The sequence below is a fragment of the Carassius auratus genome, chromosome 48, assembly GCF_003368295.1.
Source record: "Carassius auratus strain Wakin chromosome 48, ASM336829v1, whole genome shotgun sequence".
In the NCBI taxonomy this organism is placed as follows: domain Eukaryota; kingdom Metazoa; phylum Chordata; class Actinopteri; order Cypriniformes; family Cyprinidae; genus Carassius; species Carassius auratus.
In genome coordinates, this window is record NC_039290.1 from 1,677,023 (window position 1) to 1,701,521 (window position 24,499).

At 36.1% G+C, this 24,499-nt stretch overlaps 3 protein-coding genes across 8 annotated transcripts; 1 reads left to right on the plus strand and 2 right to left on the minus strand.

The window, feature by feature from the left end:
* Positions 1 to 820: 820 nt before the first annotated feature.
* Positions 821 to 7,799, minus strand: LOC113065470 (matrix remodeling-associated protein 8-like). 3 transcript variants are annotated; one of them, XR_003279034.1, is made up of 10 exons: positions 7,652 to 7,799; positions 6,191 to 6,217; positions 5,778 to 6,080; positions 5,590 to 5,691; positions 4,481 to 4,972; positions 2,112 to 2,271; positions 1,898 to 1,928; positions 1,705 to 1,775; positions 1,308 to 1,385; positions 821 to 1,215 (listed from the first exon to the last, which is right to left on the minus strand). XR_003279034.1 is itself a non-coding variant. In XM_026236719.1 (10 exons), exons 1-10 carry the CDS (start codon positions 7,668 to 7,670, stop codon positions 1,190 to 1,192), a joined length of 1,308 nt encoding a protein of 435 aa, XP_026092504.1. In that variant the 5' UTR covers positions 7,671 to 7,799; the 3' UTR covers positions 821 to 1,189. The 3 variants fall into 3 exon arrangements, 1 of the variants encoding a protein (XP_026092504.1); XR_003279035.1 differs by having other exon boundaries at positions 1,705 to 1,800; XM_026236719.1 differs by having other exon boundaries at positions 1,898 to 1,924; positions 2,109 to 2,271.
* Positions 7,800 to 8,373: 574 nt separating this feature from the next.
* LOC113065471 (aurora kinase A-interacting protein-like) lies at positions 8,374 to 10,769 on the minus strand. 3 transcript variants are annotated; one of them, XM_026236720.1, is made up of 5 exons: positions 10,707 to 10,760; positions 10,499 to 10,621; positions 10,069 to 10,164; positions 9,516 to 9,982; positions 8,374 to 8,705 (listed from the first exon to the last, which is right to left on the minus strand). In XM_026236720.1, exons 3-5 carry the CDS (start codon positions 10,118 to 10,120, stop codon positions 8,589 to 8,591), a joined length of 636 nt encoding a protein of 211 aa, XP_026092505.1. In that variant the 5' UTR covers positions 10,121 to 10,164; positions 10,499 to 10,621; positions 10,707 to 10,760; the 3' UTR covers positions 8,374 to 8,588. The 3 variants fall into 3 exon arrangements, with proteins under 3 accessions (XP_026092505.1, XP_026092507.1, XP_026092506.1); XM_026236722.1 differs by having other exon boundaries at positions 10,499 to 10,592; positions 10,707 to 10,721; XM_026236721.1 differs by lacking the exon at positions 10,499 to 10,621 and having other exon boundaries at positions 10,707 to 10,769.
* A 2,392-nt stretch (positions 10,770 to 13,161) lies between these two features.
* On the plus strand, positions 13,162 to 24,364 carry LOC113065473 (solute carrier family 25 member 33). Of its 2 annotated transcripts, XM_026236723.1 has the most exons (7): positions 13,163 to 13,334; positions 19,316 to 19,489; positions 20,366 to 20,443; positions 21,352 to 21,452; positions 21,597 to 21,663; positions 22,219 to 22,499; positions 23,448 to 24,364. In XM_026236723.1, the coding sequence occupies exons 1-7, from the start codon at positions 13,294 to 13,296 to the stop codon at positions 23,648 to 23,650; spliced, it is 945 nt and encodes a 314-aa protein (XP_026092508.1). In that variant the 5' UTR covers positions 13,163 to 13,293; the 3' UTR covers positions 23,651 to 24,364. The 2 variants fall into 2 exon arrangements, with proteins under 2 accessions (XP_026092509.1, XP_026092508.1); XM_026236724.1 differs by lacking the exons at positions 21,352 to 21,452; positions 21,597 to 21,663 and having other exon boundaries at positions 13,162 to 13,334.
* Positions 24,365 to 24,499: the final 135 nt, after the last annotated feature.

Below are 24,499 nucleotides of genomic sequence, written 5' to 3' on the forward strand. Positions count from 1 at the left end.
TTAGAATAAAAAATCCAGCTAAACTCACAATCTACATTTAAATCTCTGCCTCACTGTAAACACAATTAAAGTGAACTTACTGTATTAACGTATTCTGGAGGATACCACTTGCTCATGCAATCTTAGTCATCAAAACAATTTTTTTAACTTAACACTGTATGGTAAATAGTTTTTGTTTAAAGTGCCATTCTTTTCGTCTTTTTGAAATGCCAATGATTGACATTTAAACAGTAAATAACTAGGAGGAGTTTGGATACCCTTATGGGGACATTGAGATCAGTTAAGACACATAGTGGATCGAAACATTTGTTAAAGGGCACTTAGTCAGTAGAGAGGGCTATAATAGAGCAAAATGTCTTAAAATATGGAAAGATGAATCGTAATTTAACACAAATATTTCGAAATAAACTTTTATTATATTTGTACATTGGTCATCTATACTGATGTGATCATATATTGCCTCTATAAAGATCCATGTACACTCCAGAGCAAATAAACTACTGCATGAATGCTTAACCTATGTAATGAACATCACTGACCAAGGAATGTCTGAAAAAATATGATAATGCAAAAGAGATAAATGGGACTTGCTCGTATTGCGAAAGCAAATAAACTGTAATGTACAATCTACATAATGCTGTAAAACAAACCCCATAAAAAGACAATGGACAAAGAAGTCCTGGTCAATAGGACTCAAAATTCAAAACAAAGTAATGTATAGATAGTACATTTAATTGCCTTTGAAGTTCACTTGTGTACCATCTTTGACTATTTAGACCTGAAGCCACAGCTATTTGTTTGCTTCCTGAGTTTTATAAAAAAAAAAAATCCCATTCAGATCCAGACACTTACAGTGGTTTCTACCACACAGAATTTTAGCAATTCAACTTAGAAATTTAGAAATTTAACACAGAAGAGTACCAAACTGAATTCAGCAATTTGATCTCTCACATTTTGCATATGTGTAACTTAAAATTCAATAGATTACCATTACGGTAAACTGCTATCATGATAAAAAGATTTCAATTAAATTGACCTACAGTATTGCATTTGAGTATTATAACATCATGTAAGCTGTAATTATGCTGTAGAAAGTCAGTACTTCCGTTCTTGTCCTCAATGTAAATGTAAAGTCCTTGAATCTCTTCTGATTCAGCACACTCTGGACCGGCCAGCAGCTCACTATGAATCACTTCCATGACATTCTCTCCATTTCTTTAGATGAGAGAGAGGAAGACAGAGAAAGAGTGTGTAAACACATCACAATCGTTGTCCGGAACGGATTTCACTAATTGAGTCCACTTTACCTCTGTTTAGATCAATAACTTTTGGAGAGGGATAGTTGTTTGCCGCTGCCTTTTCTTTAATTATGTTGTTCTTGTAGTCTAAATAAAATCACCATCTATTAATATATGTCAAATGTAACTGAGACACTCAGCTTTTGAAAAAATATATATTTCACTGGAAAATTCCTTGTTAAAAAAACAATAACCAGTCAATTAAAAAAAATTTAATGTAATGTAATGTCACTTGAGAATATTTGAAGGAAAAAAACAAGATTCTTGCAAACCAAATCACTCTTCTTTAGACTTTACGGCACTAGTTACAGTGACTGTCTTTTCTCTTTATTTCCATAAAGTCTTGATTGTTAAATGACCTATTTGAGCTTTAAAAGAAATCATGGAAAAATGTGGTTGCGCTTACCCATTCGCAAGTCTTCCTGATTGTAGGGTTGCAGTGCTGTGGCATCAGGCTCAATGGATGTCCTCCTCCCCCTGCCAAGTAAAGTTATGCCATTGCCTTTTATGTATTGGAGAGTGTAAAATTATTATTTTGGATCTTGCTTGACTCAAAAACAATGAATAAGATACAGTGAGTATCCATTTTGAATCCCTACCGTTCAGACCTTCGAACCTCAAACTCAGGCCCTGAATCAGATATAATATGAAAAGTAAAAGGAAAGTTCAGTAAGATTCAAGGCAATAATCTCAAAGGTACTATTTATATATGTAAATGTTTCAGGTTACCAACATTCATTTCGATTAAAAAGCCAAATGCATTTCTTTTCCTGTTTATAAAATAATCACTTTATCTAATCCACATGATCCTACCTTTTTTTTCTGCAGTGTCTCGTGGTCATAATGATGCCAATGAGCATTAACAGAAGCAGTAGGAAGATTGCCAGGATGTAGCCTACTTGGTGCAAGAGGTGAGTTTGATTCTCAGGCAAAATGACATTGAGGATGCGAGGCACTTCAACCATGTGTGTATCTGCTCACCAAGTAGAAAAAAGAACACCAGATGATTGAGAACTCTTAAATATCTGATTGTATAAAACATTTAATTACATTATTACTTTATGAAAGGCAAGAAACAAAGCAGAAAAGCCCCAAATTACTAGTTTGTTTTTCCATTTCATCCAGGCCTGTCAGGCGAGAGGGGAGAGGGACAAGTTTCATGTCAGAATGGCCAAAACAGGCGTAATGAGTTCCAGACCTGACATCATACCACAGCAACGGAGAAGAGAGAGAAAAAAACACAACCACCAGAACTTGAAGCGATAGTGCAGGCGGAGAGAAATACCACCACTTCATGGTCAGTCTGTCTGGAGACATTTTCCAGTGCCCCATAATAACAGGGAGAATTTCAGGGATTGCATTTAAGTAGCACTTATAAGACCAAAAAACCAAACAAACTCACTGTGTACTGCTGTTTGTGTGTTTTACAGTATTGTAAACTTTGTTCTTTAGCATAACAACACAAAACTGACTTCTTCATCCTAAAACTAACATGTTGACTAACATTACGATTACTTCATGAGTCAGTGTGTCTCACTACAATGAACAATGAAGAATCAAATCAAGAATCAATGAAGAGTCACACATGCTAAGACTGGTCATATTTGTGTAATACTGAGGTATTTAACATTTAACAGTTGGAAAATATATTGTAATGCAACACATACACAAATTTTGGGTATTATTTCTAAGGCCATTTTTGTTCATTATTCATAGGACAGCTGGAGAGAACAAAAGTGGCAAGAAGTGGGATGAGGATACTTAATATTTAATAAAAAAAAAATATTGTAATATATCATTTACAATTCTGAAATAATATTTACATGTATATCACAAATAATAAGTGAAATTAAGAAATAAATAATTAAATAATTAAAAATAAACTTATTTAGATATATTTTTTAAATAAAAATGGCTAGTTTTTCCTCCCATTAAAAAAATATATATATATATATATTTTTTTTTAAAGAAGGTCACATTTAGACGATACATTAAATCTATAAGCTGACTGACAGGGCACATCCTTTTACTTACAGTGGAGTGGGGCAAAATGTTTACAGACATGTGAACATCTGAATCTAACACAACCATTCCTGCTTTGTGCTTTCATGTTACAGTGGGCCAGATGTTGTACAGATGTGTCTTATCATGTAAAATAAACAAATTGTCTGAGCAATGATGGTAAATCTGTGAACCCAGAAAAAAGCAAGACGTTGTTGTGACCTTTTGGAGCTCAGCGATTGCTAAGCAGAGGAAATATGAAGCACTCTTCCAATAAAACCTCCCCCACCTCCTTTATGACCTATTCACTACATTTCTGTTGAAAACATTCAACATCTTTACAAGTGTTTTGAAACACGGCAATGACAGAGCCAAAAAGACTGCCGCGAGTCAATCTGAACAAAGAGTAAAAGGCAAAGGCATGTTTGAGAGCTCAAAAATAAAAATAAAACAAACAAGAGAGATGGAAAGACTACAGTAAAATCCCCACTGGAGAAGATGGAGCAGAAAAGTAAACAGAGAAAAAGGCAGGAAGTAAAGATAGTTCTCAAACAACATTCCTCCCTAAACCCAATACTGTCTACATGTAAAAGGAGGAGCAAAGCAGCTGATTAGAAAAACACAGAGATACATGTTTAAAACAGGCTAGGAAAAAGAAAAGTTTACTGTTTCACATTTTTTTCAAAGTCCATGTGGCATTGAAAAAAAAGAAAAACGAATTTTCTGAAGAATCATTTGACAGATCTTGTCATACAACTTCCGGTCATAATGGCAAAAAAAAAAAAAAAAAAAAAAAAACACCATAAAGTGATCTATACAACTTGTGCACTATATTCCAAGTCTTCCAAAGCCATGTAATAGCTTTGTTTTGGAAACAACCAAAAACAGAAGTCTTTATTCACTGATATTCACCTCAAAAGTCAAAAATGGCACAAACATCAAACGGCATTGGATTAAAGCTTTTCAGAAAACTTGGAATATAATACACAAGTTGTACAGACCATTTTTATGGTGATTTTATTGGATCTTGACATTCCTTTGTCACTTTAATAGCTGTTAACACAATTACAGTTATTCATAAACAAATAAATTCAAATAAATTACACAAAGTACTAGAACAAAAAAAATCAAAGGCGCAACAAATAAAAGGCTTAAATCAAATTTTAAAACAATTCTCTTACTTGGGTCATCAGCAGGTGGGGCAGAATAAGAAGAACGAGTTTTTGGTGCATCAGTAGAGGAGCGCGCTTGAGGTGAAGGCTGGACAGAAGGGCCGACGATCACCCTGAAGATTCGTCTTTCATGCAAGCCACAGTAGTGATGGTGAAGGTGGCAGGAATACAAGCCTTTATCAGAGGGCTGAATGTTGTGGACACTCAGGGAGAAATCCCCCATGTAGAAGGCATCAGTTGAGATGTTCATCTTATTCCGGAGGAAGAGCGGCCCATACTGCCGGTTCTCTCCAGAGGCATACATGTCGATGAGGCGGTCTGCTCGGTCACGGGTGACCCCAGGTGCCTGCCAGTCCCAGTGGACCACTTGCTGTTGGCCCTCGTCCTTCTGACTGTCCGTCCACAATTGTCTGCGGTTCATACAGGGAAGCACCACACTCTTTCCCACCAGAACCACAAACACGGATTTGTTGCCAACCCAGACACGCTTTTCCTTTCGAGCTGCAGATATAAACATTTTTAGAAAGAAGTTTAACTATATAAATAGTAATGTTTATATTTATATAGGGTTTTTTCTAAGCGTAAGGTTGGATATCAATGATTAAAAACTATACCGTGTCATTTTTTCAATGTTAAAATATCTATTCCAGTTAATGCATGGACAGCTACAACAAAAACATTTTCAGATTAACCTCCCCTGAAACCATAAACACTGTGGCTCCGTTGTATTTATATACTCCACTCTGTGGGGCTAGTAGAGCAGTTTGACACACTTTACACAGCTTTACATAAACATGCCTGAAACTATGGAGCCCTGGAAGCATGGAAGCCCATTGTCACCTCAAAATAAAGGTCAAATAAAGCCAAATTGTGAGATAAAAAAAAACCAATTCATACCATGAAATACACAAGATATAAAATTGCTCAGTTAGATTAAAATTAAAAATGATATATAATAGTCATAATTGTGAGTCATTTTGTGAAATATAGACACATTCCAAGATTTAGTCACAGTTTTAAGATCTGTAAAAGTCGCAATCACTATTTCTTAATTGTTTTTACTCTGAGGTGGAAAAAGGCAAGATAAACTAGAATAGATGTCAAGCTTGTTCTCTTACGTGATTTAGTGACGTTGAGCTGGATTTGAACGGACTGGTGGACCTTGCAATAGTGGTGATGTAGGTTGCAGGTATAGATACCTTTATCATTCATGTCCACATCTGTGCAAACAAAACAGCAACACCAGCAGTTATTTCAACACAAACGAAAGAATCAAGAGTGAGATGGTCTAAAAGGATGAACTTACTATTAATAACTAGTGAGAAATTTCCATCGCTAAAGGCGTCTTTTGAAATAGTAATTCGACCCCTGTTGTAGTCGTTGTACAAGCGCTCTGTTCCCCCTGAGGACATATCTAAAATGCGCTCCACAGTGTAATCGGGTTGGTTCCGGATCAGGTCCCAGTGCACGACACGCTGACGGTCCCGCAGGCGATCCTGCCTCCAAACCATCCTCTGGTTATGACACGGCAGAAGAACATCTGACCCGGCTGGAACAGTAATGTTCCTCGCCTCCACAACCACACTTGGCATGTTGTTTTGTGCCCAGGCTTAAAGACATATACATACATTACATTTTCATTTGGGTTCATACTGTGATAAATTGAGAAACGGCCAAAAAAAAAAAAAAAAAAAAAAACCTATTTTGTTACTCACTCACCACATGGTAAGATCAGGGCAGACCAGACTGAAATGAGAACAAGAACACGAGCGTTAGAATTACTGAAAGTTGAAGTCATATTTATTCACATCATCTGAATATGTAAAACTGCATCTGTCCTGTAGATGTTTCAAACACAGAACTCTGCCCCAAATCACTGTTTGCATCAGTCAGTGTTCAAATTGTTAATGCAGACAAAATAAAACTTAGTTCAGATCTGCAGAAGACTTGTATTTGCTGCAATGCCAACACAAAGAAAATTGCAGCACAGAGGATCCATTCATTCCCTCTCAGCAGTCAGACCTTTTATCCAGAAGATAAATACTGACAGAAAGTCAGGCCTCTCCACAAACATCACTTAAAAAAAAAAAAAGATATTTAAGAAGAAGAAAAAAATTGATCGATCTATGGTCAAGAAATAGAAAAGGTCAAAAGCAGTCTGCTACCACAATCCATCACCAGATGTGCGACCATGTGAGGAATCCAAGGGGTGAATTTGTGAATTGCTAGTTTTTTGTTTTTTCTTGTCTAAACAAGATTCAAGTAGCATTAAAAAACTAACTTGGTATGAATAAAAGAGAGATTGTGTTTAGTAAGGCAGTGTTGTATAAGAGCCTGACTGAGCTGGAGAGCAAAATATGGCCACAAAAACCCTGTAATTGTCTTTACACGCATGACAGTGTCTAAACAAAAAGACTATAAAACACTGACATGTCTCTCCACACAAAAGACTACAATTAACTCAGAAAAAAAATTAAGTTCAGAAAAAAAATAAAAAGAATGCAGGATGAGCAAAAATCCACCTCTGTAATTCAACTTGATATACATTCTCAGACCAAGTTTTACACTCAAAAATAAAAAGATAAATAAAAGAACTAAAAAGAGAATAGCAGAAATAAAGGATAATTCATGAAGAAAACTGCTTTCCTCTTTCAAACTTGAGAAGTAGCACATGTTGAAAAAGCACAACATTAATGTTTACTATTGCTGATGCTGCAGAATGACGCTGACGCACTGACTCTTTCACAACTGATGAACACAACAGACTTTAGTTAGAGTTGAGCCCTGATTTAGTGCAGCAAAACAACACACTGTTTAAATCAAACCAAGCTGTACAATTTAAAGAAATACGGAGGAGGAGAAGCCGGTTTACAGAAAGAGAAAAACAAAGCAGTAGAAAAGTAGTTTAACCTAAATCCTTCTGCCAAATATACAGATATTTTATATAAACAGGTTTAACCCAAAAATAAATAAATAATTAAAATAAACAAACAAAAGCTTTGACAGAGCCCAGCACGAGACTTAGAGATAAAAGTTATTTCACGATTCCATATTCACTGCGAAGGATGCAACACAAAAGAATATTCCAAGTAGCCTATTGTGTAGGTGAAAATGTCAAAACAGCAAAAGTAAGTTAAAGATATATTTGGAAATTCGTTAAAACACGATTTGGCTACTTACTGTATGGCACAAGAAACATGTCCGGGAAGTGGTGAAGATATTTGTTAAGTCTGGTGATCGATGAAACAGTTTTTTCAAAGGACTGCTCCCTCACCTCAAACGTTTCGTCGACCAGCGACAGAACGAAATCTTTGCCGTCTGCTGGTCTGGACCACTGACATGCCCCTCCTCCAGAATATCAAACATCATGAAATACTAAACTCTCTCACATTAACTGCAGATATTTCCTCAATTATACCGGGTAAATGTAAACACAGCTTCTCTACATAGTACAAATGTGTTCGTGTTCGTGTGTGTGTGTGTGTGTGTATGTATGTATGTGTATATATATATATATATATATATACATATATATATATATATATAACGGCTAAAACGGTGGCAGACTATAAAACATTAGTAATAAATAGAATTAGCTAAAATAAACTATATCTGACACATAACAAAAGTCATTCAAAAACATTATAGACTTAAAATTATTAAAGACCTTTTTATTTAATTGTAGGTTTGGACTGAGGCCTGTCATGAGCCTCAAGACTTAGGCAGTACTCCAAAAAGAAAAAAGAAAAAGCCTTACCTACAGTACTGTATGATGGTGATGATTTGCTTCGCCCTAGTGGTGACTAGAGAATATAGTGTCTTTAAAAAAATGAAGATGGGTTTTATTTGAGTCATTCACAAAGGTGATATGGGCTCTCAAAACAATGCACATCACAAAGAGGCGGGAGATGAGGTCTTTTTATTGCAGTAATAGGCGCATATGCAGTAAATATTATTATTTGATGTCACTGTTTTGCTCCAGATGAAGTAACAGTAGAGTGAAATGAATTATGAAAAAACACATAACACATTACATAACACACATTTTAAAGGATTCATTCAATTCCAGAATAAAAATGAAAAAAAAATTCATTCTGAAAGTGAACTATTCCTTTAATTAATCTCTTTTATTCTGACTCGTTCTGACATAGACTTGGGGTGCTGTCCATCCATCTGGGGCTCTCTTCAATCCAGCTCTCCTAACGATTCGGGAAAGATCTCGTTCAAACTTAGCCTGAAAAATGTGAGAAATGAACTGAATGGAACACTATACATCAGTATTGTCTCTAAATGTTAATCACTTGTGTTAGCAATGCTTCAGAGTTTGAAAATACAACTTCCATGAGATCTACATTACTTTTCAATCCTCTTTATTAGAAAAAAAAAAAAAAAAAAAAACCTTAACAGATAATGACACGAATACTTCTGCTCCCAACCACTAGAATAAAAAAAAAAATACCTTTACCGTACCTTCTGATCACACTGCAAAAAACACAATGTTCTTTCTAAGTATTTCTGTCTTATTTTTCAGTGCAAATGTCTTAAGAATCTTAATATCAAGATACATTCACTTCAGAAGCAAAATGACACAAAATAAGTCTTGAATTTTTGAGAAATCGAGTTCATTATTAAAAAGTGACAAAGTGAGGTAATGATTACCTATTTTAGGTAATAAAACAAGAACAAAGAACATCTGCTAATGGGCTCAGAAAATCATATTTCAAAAGGTAAACAAGTTTTCAAACCCCAAAACAGATATTTATTCATGCTTTAAGCATAAGCTCCCTTAAGTTTGCTAGATTTCTTAAAAAAAAACACACCTCCTTATGTTAAATTTGCATATCAGATAAATGTTTCTTGATTTAAGAATTTAAGATATTTGTAATGGAAGGCAAAACAAAAATTCAGAGGAAGGCATTTATTTTTTGCAGTGTATGCAACATTTAATGCCATGAATTCTGCTCTAATTTATTGTATTTTAAATCACATTAAAAAAAAACACACATTATTTGCTCCTGCTGTGTAGATGACTAACATAACTGACCTGCTTTTTCTTCCGCCTGACATCTTTCACTCTCCTCCTCAGGAACTTGGTCCGTTTTAGCAGCTTCTTGTATTTGTGCCTGTTCATCTTCCTTCGTCGGATCTGCAGCACATTCTTGCAGTTCAGTGGTGTTGTGCTTTCCCCATCCTCCAGTAATGGCACCGCAAACGGAGGCAGCACCATGGATTTTCTCACAATCTCACCTTCCTCCAGAGGCGGTGAAGCCTCCAGCAATGGAGGGAGAGAGTAGCGCAGAGAAAGCCAGCTTTCCAAGGGTGAAACTGAAAGCTTACGGGGCACAAGAACCTCCTCTAACTCTGGCTCAAGAGGTGTCCATAGTTTGGGTGAAACTTTATTGTCAGCAGCTGAAGTGAAGCATCGGATTGAATACTGAAGAGCTCTGAAATGGGTAGAATGACAGTGTTGCACAGCACTGCATAACGCCTGACTCTGGTTCAGCGATGAACCTAGAAAAGAAAATTAGCATTGGAAAATGTACAATGATTTTTTTTTTAAATGTATGTGTTACTAGCACAAATCTGAATAAGCTTACCAGACACTTTTGAAAGCAGGTTCAGTCGTGAAACTACCCTTGGAAGAAACATTGTTTACAGTCCTATGGCCGCTGCACCCTCAAGAGCATCATGGACTGAAAAATATACAAAATACACAGTTGTGTATGGGTGGTTTTTTAACCACATCAATTTTATGTCCCATGAGATGGTTCTTTATTATATGAAGATCACAATAAAGCTATATTGGAAACGTTTTGCAAATATATAAATATATATTTACTTATTTATTTGTTGGTTGGTTGGTTGGTTGGTTGCTAGCATAAACCTATAAAATGGCTTTAAATTTATATATTCTACTGTTGTTTCACCCTTGTTCCAGACCCAAATAGGAGAAATTAGACTTAGCGAATTTGTAATCAGGGTACAACTAATAAAATCGCTAAACACTTTGTCACAAGATGTACTAACATGAATGTCTCGGTGAATGTCAAGGGTTATGCAGTCCACGCTGGAGAAGTCTTTCATTCAATTTTCATTCAAACCAGCAGCAAATTTTAGCAGGCTTCATAAAATGATAGTCGTTAGTATTACCTGATAAGTATACAGACTTGAATACATCTGTAAACAAGTAGACAACTCTTATGCTCTTTTTAGAAATACCAATCAGATTACTTACCTTGCCAGTTCAGAAATTTTCAATGTGAATCTGTCTACTTCCGGTCCATTGAATATGGCGGTTCCCCTAACAACGGATTTAACCTTTGAAGGTTCCGAGCTACATAGCTGTTGTTCTGGATGTCTATGGATGTCTATGTCTATGTCTGGATGTTCTGGAGTCGAATCAGACTGAACTCGGAATGTTTCACGGATCAGTCCGGTTGTTTTGAGAAGTGCAAACAACACCGAATCAAAATATGGTCAGATGATATGGTCAGAAATGATCATAGTCGTTGTGGAAAAAAACAAATGAAATATTCCGATTCTCAAAAATCTTTAAGATTTCTCTAAGATAGAATTGTTTTATAAAAAAAATCTTGTTTCTTATACAATCTAACATATTTTAAACTCGCGTCCTGCTATGTCACCTGTTTCTCCTAAAGATGGCGCAGTTTTCAAATATGATAAAACTATTTTTCTTGTGGAAAAGTCATATTCATTCATATGAATGAAGTAAAACTGATGACATATTTAGGACTAGGTTGCAATTCAGTTTAACACTTAGAAATTGTGATGTCTCATATCAAAATAAATATGAACAGGGGCATTCAAAAAATAAATGCACAACTCTCTCTTTCACAGTTATGAAAATAAAATGTGTAATCTGTATTCAAATGAAAATGCTCTAATGTGTTTTTTTACAAGATATATTATGTAAGCAATTCTAAATTATACTTCTTTGGTTTTATTTGTTATGCAATAATGACTAAGAACTTTCCAAAAATGATTACAATTTACTGTGCAGGTTTTTTTCTCCTTTCTTTGGTCCTTTTATTATTTTGATCTGTTATTATGTTGCGTATAGATAATTTAGAATATCAAGCCTTGTCTCATTCTAAATGGACAAATGGGGAGAAACATATTTATACAATATTGCAATATTTAAAATGACATACAATATTTATTAAAATATTTTCAAGAATCAAGAAATATCAATCAACTTTCAACTTAATTAAATGTGTCTTGAATAAATATTGCCACTTGTGTCATGTAACCATGAAACTCACATCCAGTATTGGTTTAGCTGGCAGCACCATTGCACTTCCCCTGCTTATGCAATAAAAGTGGTCTGTTGCGTACCTTTGGTGGATCAAAAAACAAAACTCTGACATTGAATGTCATGAAGTGTCTGAACTCACTACCAAATATGCAGGAAACTGGAACAGAATCAAAGACCAGGACATCTCAGTCATTTATATTTGATATTCCCCTGGAGAGATAAGCAGCTAAGATTAAAATATAGCTAATATTAGAGCCACGCTTCCTATATGACCTAATATCACCTGTCAAGTCATGTTATGTAAGTAAACTGTTTTGCCAAGACTGTCTGTAATTATAATGCATGTGACTAGAAACACCCACAGAACTATCATCACTGTAACTATACATAAGTCTTATAGTTTTTAGTCTTAGATTTAGGAGACTAAATGTAAGACAATGAATTTATCAGAATTGAAAAATAAATAAATAAAAGGCAAAAAGAGCAGTGGTAATAGTTTTGCTATCTGCAAAGTGAATAAATATCTGGAATAACTATAGTCTTACAGGATGTCTATAAAAGTCAGCCATAAATATAGGCCTACTGTTCAGCCTTAAAATCTAATCAAAAGTTAACTTTATGTGTTTTCCTGTGTGTGTGTGTGGGGGGGGGGTCGTCAACAAGATGATTATGTGATGATGTTTTTTTTCTCTCTATCCAGCATAATAGCAAACAATGCAGTGTCAACAACTCTCAATGACCCACTTACCAGTTCATATTAATAAGTGTGTAGTTAGAATTTTTAGCTTCCTCCCCTCACACACCCCTCTTCTCATAGGCTGTGTTGCACCTAGCAGCTTGTCTGTCTGATTACTTTTTTTCACATGCCTGAGTGCTGGATATGGTTTTATATTCACTCCACAATTGACCACAGATACACTGCAGGAGTCTCCACCATTTTAGCTTGTTTATTTTGCCAAAATTATGCATTAGGGTGCTCTATATAAAGAATACTTACATTTTGCAATTGAAAAAAAATTAAATAAAAAATAAAAATTATCAGCATATGGCACTGTACCGATGAATGAAAATAAATTATAAAATAAATGCATTTACTAAATAAAAAATATTGATTGTTTGTTTTTCTGTAGCTATTTTACCTACAGAAAAGGATTAATACATTTGAATTTTAGAGTAGTTTTGGATTAAAGAATGTATGAAAAATTCATGAAATAAAAATAGATTTAATAAATAAAATTGATTTACTGCGAATTTATCCGTATATAACCGGTTATGCACTGCAGAATGTTGCACATGATATTCTGCAGAAGTTTAATTTTACAGTTTTGTTTATGGATGAACCGATGGCGTGACGTCATGGACAACACCCACGTCCAGCCCCTATGACTTGCGTCATGACAGTAACGTTAGTTCTCAGCCTCGGCGTTATCCGGGTTTAAAGCTAAAGGAGCCGGTTGTCGGGCATCATCAGGCCGCTGGCCTAGTGACTACGGTTTGGTTTTTATTTCAAGTTTAACGTTTTGGTGAGGTACGATGGCTCTTTGAAATGGCACAGAAAGACACCCTGTTACATCTCTTCGCAGGGGGGTGAGTGGAAATTACTTGTTTATAACGTTAACGTAAATTTATTTATATATTGTATGAAACCGAGGTTGACGGTTCCTGGTTATAAGGTCGATAACAGCTTTAAACGCACTGCAGTGACTTTTACTGAATGTTACATTAATCTTAGACGAGAAAGCATTTTTTAGACCGATTTTCTGTTAGTAATATCCCCTCTGTGATATTTCGACGAGGAGTTTAAATGAAGACAGCTCTTGTTAGCATTTAGCTAACATTAGCGTTGAAACTAGCCGGCGCAACATCAGTCACGCAACCGAAGCGCTTTACATATCATTTAAATACGCGAGCGGGTTTAGTGCTCAACACTAATATAAAGAGAAATTATTAACACTTTTATTAACTGTTGTAAAATAGTGCCAGGACCGTATAATCTCTATTTCGGTCTAGCTAGTCAAAGACAGCAGTGTGTGAGCCACGAGACGAGGCTCATCTCTCGGGTGCTCTTCATGTGCTGATATTGAAATGTCAAATATGTGCATATACGTGTGATATGTGGATTTAAGATATAACTAAATAACCGTTTACGCAGAGATAGTTTGCTTTAGCACCCTTTGAATATTTAAATAGAAGCTTCTTTGCCTTACATAAATGCATCCAAGGTCGTTCCGCAGTTATTTACGTCTTGCGACCCGTTTTGATATCAGTGCTTATCTACTACTCCCTTAAGACTGATATTGATTTATTGTTGTCATTTTGCGCTCGTGTATGTCACAATTTCTCAATAGTATGAGAACATTCATGTGTTTTGTGCGCATTTTAATGCGTTGCCTTTGCGCATGCTGTTCAATGCCACCTGCTCTTAATAAAATGTGGCTGGAGAAGTGCTTGCTTCTTTGCAAGGACAGAGAGCTTCATACTCATGTCGAGCATGTGTGCTAGCTAGAGAGTAATGAGGTTAACGTGTGACTGCTATTTAAAAGAAGAATTAACACGCTTTGTGAAATTATATTCCAATTCTACTCTTAAAAAAAAAAAAAAATCGAACTACCTTTGTAATCTTTTTGTATTTTATTTTCATTTATTATGCAATTGTGTGTGTATTATACACACACACACACACCCACCTAAAGGATTATTAGGAACACCATACTAATACTGTATTTGACCCGCTTTCGCCTTCAGAACGGCCTTAATTCTACGTAGCATTGATTCAACAAGGTGGTGAAAGCATTCTTTAGAAATGTTGACCCATATTGATAGGATAGCATCTTGCAGTTGATGGAGATTTGTGGGATGCACATCCAGGGCACAAAGCTCCCATTCCACCACATCCCAAAGATGCTCTATTGGGTTGAGATCTGGTGACTGTGGGGGCCATTTTAGTACAGTGAACTCATTGTCATGTTCAAGAAACCAATTTGAAATAATTCAAGCTTTGTGACATGTTGCATTATCCTGGAAGTATCCATCAGAGGATGGGTACATGGTGGTGGGTACATAATTCAAGCTTTGTGACATGGTGCATTATCCTGCTGGAAGTAGCCAGTGGGTACATGGTGGTCATAAAGGGATGGACATGGTCAGAAACAATGCTCAGGTAGGCCGTGTCATTTAAACGATGCCCAATTGGCACTAAGGGGCCTAAATTGTGCCAAGAAAACATCCCCCACACTATTACACCACCAACACCAGCCTGTACAATGGTAACAAGGCATGATGGATCCATGTTCTCATTCCGTTTAAGACAAATTCTGACTCTACCATCTGAATGTCTCAACAGAAATCGAGACTCATCAGACCAGGCAACCGTTTTCCAGTCTTCAACGGTCCAATTTTGGAGAGCTCATGCAAATTGTAGCCTCTTTTTCCTATTTGTAGTGGAGATGAGTGGTACCCGGTGGGGTCTTCTGCTGTTGTAGCCCATCCGCCTCAAGATTTTGCGTGTTGTGGCTTCACAAATGCTTTGCTGCATACCTCGGTTGTAATGAGTGGTTATTTCAGTCAAAGTTGCTCTTCTATTAGCTTGAATTACTCAGCCCATTCTCCTCTGACCTCTAGCATCAACAAGGCATTTTCGGCCACAGGACTGCTGCATACTGGATGTTTTTCCTTTTTCAAACCATTCTTTGTAAATCCTAGAAATGGTTGTGCGTGGAGATCCCAGTAATTGAGCAGATTGTGATATACTCAGACCGGCCCGTCTGGCACCAACAACCATGCCATGCTCAAAATTGCTTAAATCACCTTTCTTTCCCATTCTGACATTCAGTTTGAAGTTCAGGATATTGTCTTGACCAGGACCACACCCCTAAATGCACTGAAGCAACTGCCATGTGATTGGTTGATTTAGATAATTGCATTAATGAGAAATTGAACATGTGTTCCTAATAATCCTTTAGGTGTGTCTGTGTGTGTGTGTGTGTATAAGACCTCTAACACTAGCTTGCTCTATTCTTTTTCTATTCTATCTGTTTTCTTTTTATGTATTATATTATTTAAAAGCCCTTGCCACATGTACTGTGTTAAGCTAACTGAGACTTGTTATAGCACTTATATATCATTACTCTTTGTTGTTTTTGATTGCTTCCACTGTCCTCATTTGTAAGTCGCTTTGGATAAAAGCGTCTGATAAATGAATAAATGTATATTATAAAGTCAAAATGTTGCACCAGAATTAAATGACTGCCTTTTATTTATTGCACTGTGACTGAAGGCAAAACATATGAGTGAGTTTTTTTTTTTTATTCCAAGTATTTTAGTTTGTAAAACTTGGAGTGTAGTTTTTATTCTTAATATTAGGCTCTAAGAAACTTTTTTTCAATTAAAATGTATTTTGTATAGCTAATAATAAATATAACTTTTTATGAAAATAAATACAGTATATATATATATATATATATATATATATATATATATATATATATATATATATATATATATATATTTTTTTTTTTTTTTTTTTTTTAAATATATAATAAAAAAAAATAAAATACAATTTCATCATCTCTTTTCACATTTTCAATGGATACCCTGAAAATTGACAAGGAAAAAAAAATGTTTATTGGGTTAAACTTGAAGTCAGAAAAGAAAAAAACTATGATCATGGATCCTGTAAATGTCTTCGGGGAACGCTATAGGCATAGAAAGATGTTATCACATCAGTGTTTGCATGTTGCCAGTTAATTTTTTTGTTATATAACTGAAGTTCTAAGTTAATCATTTCAATGCCAGATTGCTAATGTTCTAACAGAGTTTTGAGCTCAATTAAACATTAGTTAGATTTAGGTGAGTTGTTGTGAAGGCTACAGACATCTGCATGTGTTTTATTCAAACGTGGGCATTATATAATCATGCCCCAAGGATTGTTTGTCTGTTACAAACTGGTTTGTTATAAAAACATTACCCTTTGTGCTCTGTGAGCTGATGAGAAGGCAAGCTGTGTGAAGTAAGTCAAGAGGAGACTTGCATCAGTGTTGGGCTAAAGGCTTTTGTTGAGGTACATCTGCCCTTGTAACTGAATGTTTCTTAGACAGATTTGTGATTAATCTGTCCCTTATTTGCTGTCCTGATGTCAGAGGCATTGTGCTCTACCCATGTCTTGTACTTCTCTAACACAACCCGAGACCTGTGTCAACATGTTTTGACTTCTGTGAAACATGATCTGTGATTGAGCTCTTGTAACTTATTTGCTTCAAGTCTCACTAGAAGATGGTACATAACAGTGTTAAGTGTAATTAGTGGGTTCTAAAAAAAAAAAAAAAAAAAATTACAGGTTGGGCTGGATTTATCCAATTCGTTGGTTAACATGTGGTTTTCATTTTTCTTTTGTTTACATGGTCAGGCTCTTCATCTCAGTTTGATTAGATTAAACCAGTGCATTTATTTTGTAATGTGAATCACGATCAATGTCACCTGCGTCACATTGTGTCATTTTGATAAAGTTCAGTTTGTTTGCCTTGACCTCAATCTCATACTCTGGACTCATACAACAGCCACAAAGGTTGTCCACAAGCATTGCTGACGCGCACACTTATATTTGCGTCTAAAGTTTAGTTTGAAGTAGATTTTAGTGTTACCTCCAACAGCAAGTGTAACGGCAGCTTTTATCAAATTTTGTAATCACAATTTGGTGTGTGTTTAGTTAATCTGGAGGTCCTCAACCTTTTAAAGGGTTCAACCAAAAATGAAAATTATGTCATTAATGTCGTTCCAAACCTGTAAGACTTCCGTTCATCTTGGATGATTTTTTGGATTTAGTCATAGTTTTCTGTCCCTCCATTGAAAATGTATGTGCGGGATACTGTCCATGTCCAGAAAGGTAACAAAAACATCATCAAAGTAGTCCATGTGACATCAGAGGGTCAGTTAGAATTTCTTGAAGCATAAAATACATTTTGGTCCAAAAATAACAAAAACTCAACTTTATTCAGCATTGTCATGTTCTCTTCCAGGTCTGTTGTGAGCATGTTCACTGCAGTGTAGTGATATCCGGTTTCGCGAAAGAATCATTGGATTTAACCGGTTCTTCTTAGTGAACCGGTTGACCAGTTCACCAAATTGAACCGAATCGTTTGAAGCTGTTTGCGTCTCCAATAAGCATTAATCCAGAAGTGACTTAAGCTGTTAACTTTTTTTAACGTGGCTGACACTCCCTCTGAGTAAAAAAAAAAAAAAAAAATATCCCAGAGTAATTCATGTACTCAAACAGTACACTGACTGAACTGCTGTGAAGAGAGAACTGAAGATGAACATCGAGCCGAGCCAGATAATGAACGAAAGATTGAATCGTTCTCGAGTCAAGATCCGGTTGCATCGGTTTTCGGGTTACCTGTAGTGATGGGAAGTTCGGTTCTTTTCCACGAACCAGTTCTTTCGGACGGTTCGATTCAATAAACCAGTTGAAAAATATGGTTCACCGGTTCTTTTGCGCTCTACGTAATGGCGTCATTGGCGATGATTGCCCTTGATTCAAGCCTTCGGTTTACCTGCGCTTATTACATTAGTACAGAATCAGTTCAGAATCAATCGCCAAAAAAATCAGGTCTGTTCAGATGCTCTGTGTGTCGGTCTGCTTCACACTGAATCACACATGCCCAGTATCATCAACTCCTCGATTCTCGAATCGGACGCGTCTGACAGAAACGGTTCTTGGTTCAGTGTACAGGTGATCTGAAAACCGATGTTCATCTTCAGTCCTCTCTTCACAGCAGTTCAGTCAGTGTTGAATTACTCCGGGGATATTGGTTTATTGTAACTAAGAGGGAGTGCCACGTTAAAGTTAACAGCTTAAGTCATTTGTGGATTAATGCTTATTGGAGACACGAACCGTTTCAAATGATTCAGTTCGATTTGGTGAACTGGTTCAACCGTTGTTTTTGGACCAAAATGTATTTTCGATGCTTCAAGAAATTCTAACTGACCCTCTGATGTCACATGGACTACTTTGATGACGTTTTTATTACCTTTCTGGGCATGGACAGTATACTGCACATAGATTTTCAATGGAGGGACAGAAAGCTCTTGGTCTAAATCTAAAATATCTTAAACTGTGTTCCGAAGATGAACGGAGGTCTTATGGGTTTGGAATGACGTGAGGGTGAGTCATTAATTACATAATATTCATTTTTGGCTAAACTAACCCTTTAAGGTTGCATTATTCTTGTGAATTCACTTCATTTCAACCTCTATACTTCTATACAGTAAAAAGAATACTATTGTGAATATGAGCTGAATTTTCATCAGGCATTACTCCAGTCTTCAGTGATCCTTCAGAGATCATTCTAATATGCTGATTTAATGCTCTAAAAACATTGTATCAATGTCGAAAATAGTTGTGTTGCTTCACTTTTCTGGGGATTTTTTCATGATTCTTTGATGAAAAGAAAGTAAAAAATAAGCAGCATTTATTATTTGAAATGATCTCCTATAGCATTATAAATATTCATTGTTCCATATGATCAATTTAATGAATAGTTGCTGACTTAAAGTATTTATTCTCTCCACAGGTGTGGTGGAACTGTAGGTGCCATCATGACCTGCCCCCTGGAGGTATTAAAAACCAGACTACAGTCATCTGGCCTCACCCTCAGACCTGTTTTCCAGGTCCAGCTGGGCGCATTCAATGGTGCTGGCGTCATTAGACCAGGACCCGTCACCCCTGGCTTGCTACAAGTGCTACGGTAAGCAAGGAAGTACAAACTATATGAAGTAGTCATCCACCCTGAATGTTAATGTGCCTGAGCGTAGATCCGAAACCTCTGTGGGACGGCACCGTTTGATGTCTGAAGTCTGATGTGTGGATGCATTTAGCGACTGGATTGGAGCTTCTAAATGAAGCAGATTAAAGCTGCTCTTATCCTGCAGTTAGCTGCTGCAGTTGATGATGATAAAGAGCAGGGTTTGCCTTATGTTAAGGCAAAAGAGTTTGTAAGTGTTCCTTGTGAATATATCTATTTTGTGTGATTGGGCACAGCATGGCATTGCTCTAAGGAATATTCATGTCACATGATACCTTCTTGTTGTGCTCTGATTACTAGCAGCAAATATAAGGTGTCCCTGACTAAGCATATCTGTGGGAGTGTATGGGTCTACGTGACTTCCAAACCCTCAAGAGAGACATTTAAATTTAGTCAAATTGTTCAATATCTAACTTGAAAACAGGACACAATGTCTGACCTTTATTCTTCTTGAGGAAGCATTTACCCTGTGACTCATTTTTTGTGTTGAAGTAGATGTTTGAATGGCTATTTCTTTCAGGAAGTGATATATTATCAATCCGTAATGACAAACAGAACTTCTGGAAAGTCACTTAATGAGAAGCATGATTCATTACTGTCGACATTCAGTATTTATCTGAAAGAGGCTATTGTTTCTTATGAGTGGATTATAAAGGAAATGAATGTGTGTAAAGGGGTCACTAGTTTTGCAGCACAATGGCATTGTTCAAAATAAGCTGTGTAAGTGTATTGTAAACTGGTTTTGTGCAATCTGACTGAAATAAAAAGCCACACAGTAATGTTACATCTGTTTAAATCTCATATCTCTTTCCTCATCAGGTCAATTCTAGAGAAAGAGGGACCAAAATCTCTATTCAGAGGATTGGGACCAAATCTTGTTGGTGTTGCACCTTCAAGGTAATGGTTCAATTCAGTTTTGTGCAAATCAAGGTTCGATTATAAATTACCCACTCTACAGGTCAATTTGTTATACAAATATAAATACATACTTACATAATACATGCATACTTTTTCATTTTTATCAACATCACAGGTCTGTCATTTTAAATATTGAGTTTTTTTATTTCCTGTTACAAGAATGTTTCCAATAGTGAAATGGTCATGTAAAATTGTCAGTACTGTGCTTGCATCATTCCTTAGTGACATGAATATTGACAAGGTGTAAAACATTAATTTATGAACAAGCGCTGACGTTTTGTTGGATACGGTCCAATGATAATTAAAAATATATTTCTACCTAACAGTAACAGTGCCTTTCCTTGTAACTTTAAACAAAGAAAAAGCAGCATATACATAATAATACTGTAATATAATATTATACTAAATTTCTTCTTAACATAATCGTTCCTTTTACTGTGATGTTCATTTGTATTAGGAAAAGTAGTTTATGTTTAGATAAGGTAAAACAAAAAAGGTGATTAATTCTTAATAGTAGTGAGTTTTATTTATTCATAAATTACATTCAAATTCAAATGAATTCTAAGCAGGCTAGAAATCTTTTTTCACTGTAGTTCACTGAAAATGTAGTCGTTTTTCCCCACAGTCATCATGGCAGCATTAGATCTGGGTGTTTAATCAGCTCTTGTGCAGTCTGTTCCAGACATTCAACAAAGAGAACGGACAGCACTGTCAGGAACTCACTGCAAGCTGTTTGGCTTGATAAAACATTGGCAGCCTTTCGTGCGAACAGCCCTTTTTCATGTTGAAATGAACTCTGCACTGTCATTCATGGAGAGGAAGCAGGGGCTGTTGAGTTCAACAGACTTAAGGCACTGATATTCTGTTCTCCTTCTGTTATTCTTCAGGGCGATCTACTTTGCAGCTTATTCAAAGTCAAAAGAGACTTTCAATGGCATCTTTGTCCCAAACAGTGGAATTGTCCACATGTCCTCAGCTGGCTTTGCAGGTGATGCCTTATGGTTGTTAGAAAAAAAAAAAAAACACTTATGCAACATTGCTGATAAAGTTACCCAGAACTTGAGGAAAATTTATGATGCTTTCAAAGAAAAAAGTGGTTGTTTGTTTCCCTAATTGCATTGTTTTTCTTCAGCATTTGTCACAAACTCCCTGATGAATCCTGTCTGGATGGTCAAAACAAGAATGCAGCTTGAGAGAAAGTATGTTAATGCTGTAGACTTTCACCCTGCTTTACTCACAACAGGGAACTTGCATGAGGGCATTGCACGCATCTGTATCAGACACATTCCCAGATAACGTGAGGATAATGAGTTTTTAAGATGGGAGACATACAGAGCACTGTCTTTCTGTTACGCAAATGTCATGATGATTAGCCTGTGATCCAGTCTGCTACTGTGCAAATAACCACCTTGACACAGCCATCTGGGCTTAGCAGGCATGTTCTATATTTGCGCTACAAAGAGAGCCGACGGTAAACTGTTAGAGTCAGATGAGAAAAGTATGTCAACTGGTACAGTCTGAAAATAGTCTGGCATTTAATTGTCCCTCCCACTCTGCACGGAAACTAGGTTTGTGCATTGCAAATTAAAGTTGCAAATGGACCTTTCAAAGTCTTTGGCTTTGATTTTAGTATTCAGTGCCTAAACTAGGTTTTGAAATCATAACTGTTACCTCAGTGTTAATCATGCTAAATTCTTGACCTTTGTAATCCATTTGTTCATGATCACCTGACAGACTGTCTCGATGTCCTCCAGGGCACGTGGGGAGAAGAAAATGAACGCGTTTCAATGTGCGCGGTACGTGTACAAGACTGAAGGCATGCGAGGTTTTTACCGGGGCCTGACAGCATCGTATGCCGGAATCTCCGAGACCATGATCTGCTTCCTTATTTACGAGACTCTGAAGAAGTACCTAGCACAAAGTCGGTTCACCACACCAGACACTGACACAGAAAAAGGGGCTTCAGATTTCTTGGGCCTCATGGCTGCTGCTGCATTTGCCAAGGGTTGTGCCTCCTGCATAGCCTATCCACATGGTAGGTTGTTATTACCTGTCAGCCAGTGTAAACCAGCATCAGCCAGTCTGTCTAAAAATAAACATAGATTGCTTCCTCTTTAGAAGAAAGACTTGCACTTTTACAACAGGACTTGGAGTGCATGAAGAATACAGTGAAATAACATTTTGATGGTTAAAAAAAACTAATATGAATATAGGCAAGTTTTAGTTGCATGTTGCAGGTCATTACAACAACATGCAGTTATTCCTAATGGGATGAATTGCTAAAAAAAAAAACACGCGAAGAACTTGCCCGGGTTATAATTGACCCTAAAAAAAAAAAAAAAAAAAAAAAAGTAATTGATTTTACTTAAACATGACAAATAAAGACTTTTACGTTGTTAAGTTCATAAAAAATTTTAGCAACAACTTTATTTTTTCCATTATTTTTTCTCAGGGATAATGTGATTTAAAGACTGGAGTAATGTCAAATTCAGCTTTGTCATCACAGGAAAAAATTGCATTTTTGATAGAAAACCATTATTTCAAATTGTAATAATATTTCACAATATTAATAATGTTGATGTATAATTGTTAATGAAAAAAATGCAGCTTTGGTGAGCATGAGAGGCTTCTTTCAAAAACATTTACAAAATCTTTACCATCTCCGAACTTGAATGGTAGATTTATACATGTAATGAAAAAAATAGTTATTTTATTTATTTATTTTTAAATCTTACTTCTATACTACCAATGGAAAGTTGGGATTCCGTAAGATAAAAAAAATACCGTAATGTTTCATGAAGCAAGGATGCATGAAAATTGATCAATAGTGATTTAAATTTTTTTTGTTTTCACATAAGCTTTTTATTTAAAATGCTAATCAAAATTCCTGAATTTTCTTTATAAGAATTTAAGAGTAAGGACTTACAGAAACATCTACATCTCCGCATTTTTAATAACCAACATTTATTGGTGTGTTTTGCAGAGGTAATTCGGACAAGACTAAGAGAAGAAGGAAGCAAATACAAGTACTTCTTTCAGACGGCGCGCCTAGTGGCGGTGGAAGAGGGATATGCAGCTTTTTACAGAGGACTCATTCCACAGCTCATCAGACAAATCCCCAACACCGCCATAGTGCTGTCCACCTATGAGCTCATTGTCCATCTGCTGGGTGAAACCCCCAAATGAAGCTGCACACAACATACATTTGACCTGCAGCTAAAGTGGACCGGAAAGAATCCATCGTAGAAAGGGATGTTTATTTGAATTACCCAAAGACTTTAAATAGCTCTTTTTATTTTAAGTTGACTGCATATGTTATAAGAACTGTTTTGCTTGTTTGTGTGTTATGTAAGTGGCGCATATTGCATAGCTACTCCATGATGTTTGTGTATACTGTATCAGTGTACAGCAAAAGTTCAACTGAATATAAAAATAGGGCTTTTAAGTTAACTAAATTATTCTTATTATAAGTAGCTTTTTGTTGCAGGCCATTGAAGTCTTTGGATCTATGATATGGTACATGTCCAAGAGTTTTGTAGAGTTTAAGAGGAGTTAATCATTGGTGGATCCGGGTTTTATTATGTTCTTTGAAGGAATGCAGATGATACTGTAATGGGGCGTAGAATAGCTTGTTAGCAGCCAACAAGCTCAGGTTGCAATATCACTTCATGACAACTAGTAGCACTGGAATCTGACCAATCAATTCCATTCACCTCTTTACTAGAAACCTTTAATCTGTTTACTATATGTTATAGTTGTTAATCTTTTACAGAAAAGAGGGCCTTGATGCATATGCTGCTGTCGGTTTGATAAATTAAATAAGGACAATTATTTTTGTTGTTGTTGTTGTTGGGAATGCAAAATGAACCACATAAATAAATATACCTTTTTAAGACTTTATGAATTTTATGTATGTTAGCAAGGCTTTGTAAAATAAGGTTTGTGTCATGTGATCTCAACGGTTTATTTTGAAGGTTCCAAAACATGAACACGATCTTTGAGCCTTCTAGTAGTAAATGTCATATATCTTGTGCC

Excerpts from the sequence above, each read along its gene's own strand:
- LOC113065470 (XM_026236719.1), bottom strand. Across the intron at positions 6,081-6,190 it reads TGCCCTGATCTTACCATGTG|CCTGGGCACAAAACAACATG; the intron begins GTGAGTGAGTAA and ends TATGTCTTTAAG. Across the intron at positions 1,386-1,704 it reads TCAGGAAGACTTGCGAATGG|ACTACAAGAACAACATAATT; the intron begins GTAAGCGCAACC and ends GATTTTATTTAG.
- LOC113065471 (XM_026236721.1), bottom strand. The coding sequence starts at position 10,120 with ATGTTTCTTCCAAGGGTAGTTTCACGACTGAACCTGCTTTCAAAAGTG. Across the intron at positions 9,983-10,068 it reads CCTGCTTTCAAAAGTGTCTG|GTTCATCGCTGAACCAGAGT; the intron begins GTAAGCTTATTC and ends TTTCTTTTCTAG. Across the intron at positions 8,706-9,515 it reads TCAGGCGGAAGAAAAAGCAG|GCTAAGTTTGAACGAGATCT; the intron begins GTCAGTTATGTT and ends CACATTTTTCAG.
- LOC113065473 (XM_026236723.1), top strand. The coding sequence starts at position 13,294 with ATGGCACAGAAAGACACCCTGTTACATCTCTTCGCAGGGGG. Across the intron at positions 21,664-22,218 it reads AGAATGCAGCTTGAGAGAAA|GGCACGTGGGGAGAAGAAAA; the intron begins GTATGTTAATGC and ends GATGTCCTCCAG. Across the intron at positions 22,500-23,447 it reads CTGCATAGCCTATCCACATG|AGGTAATTCGGACAAGACTA; the intron begins GTAGGTTGTTAT and ends TGTGTTTTGCAG.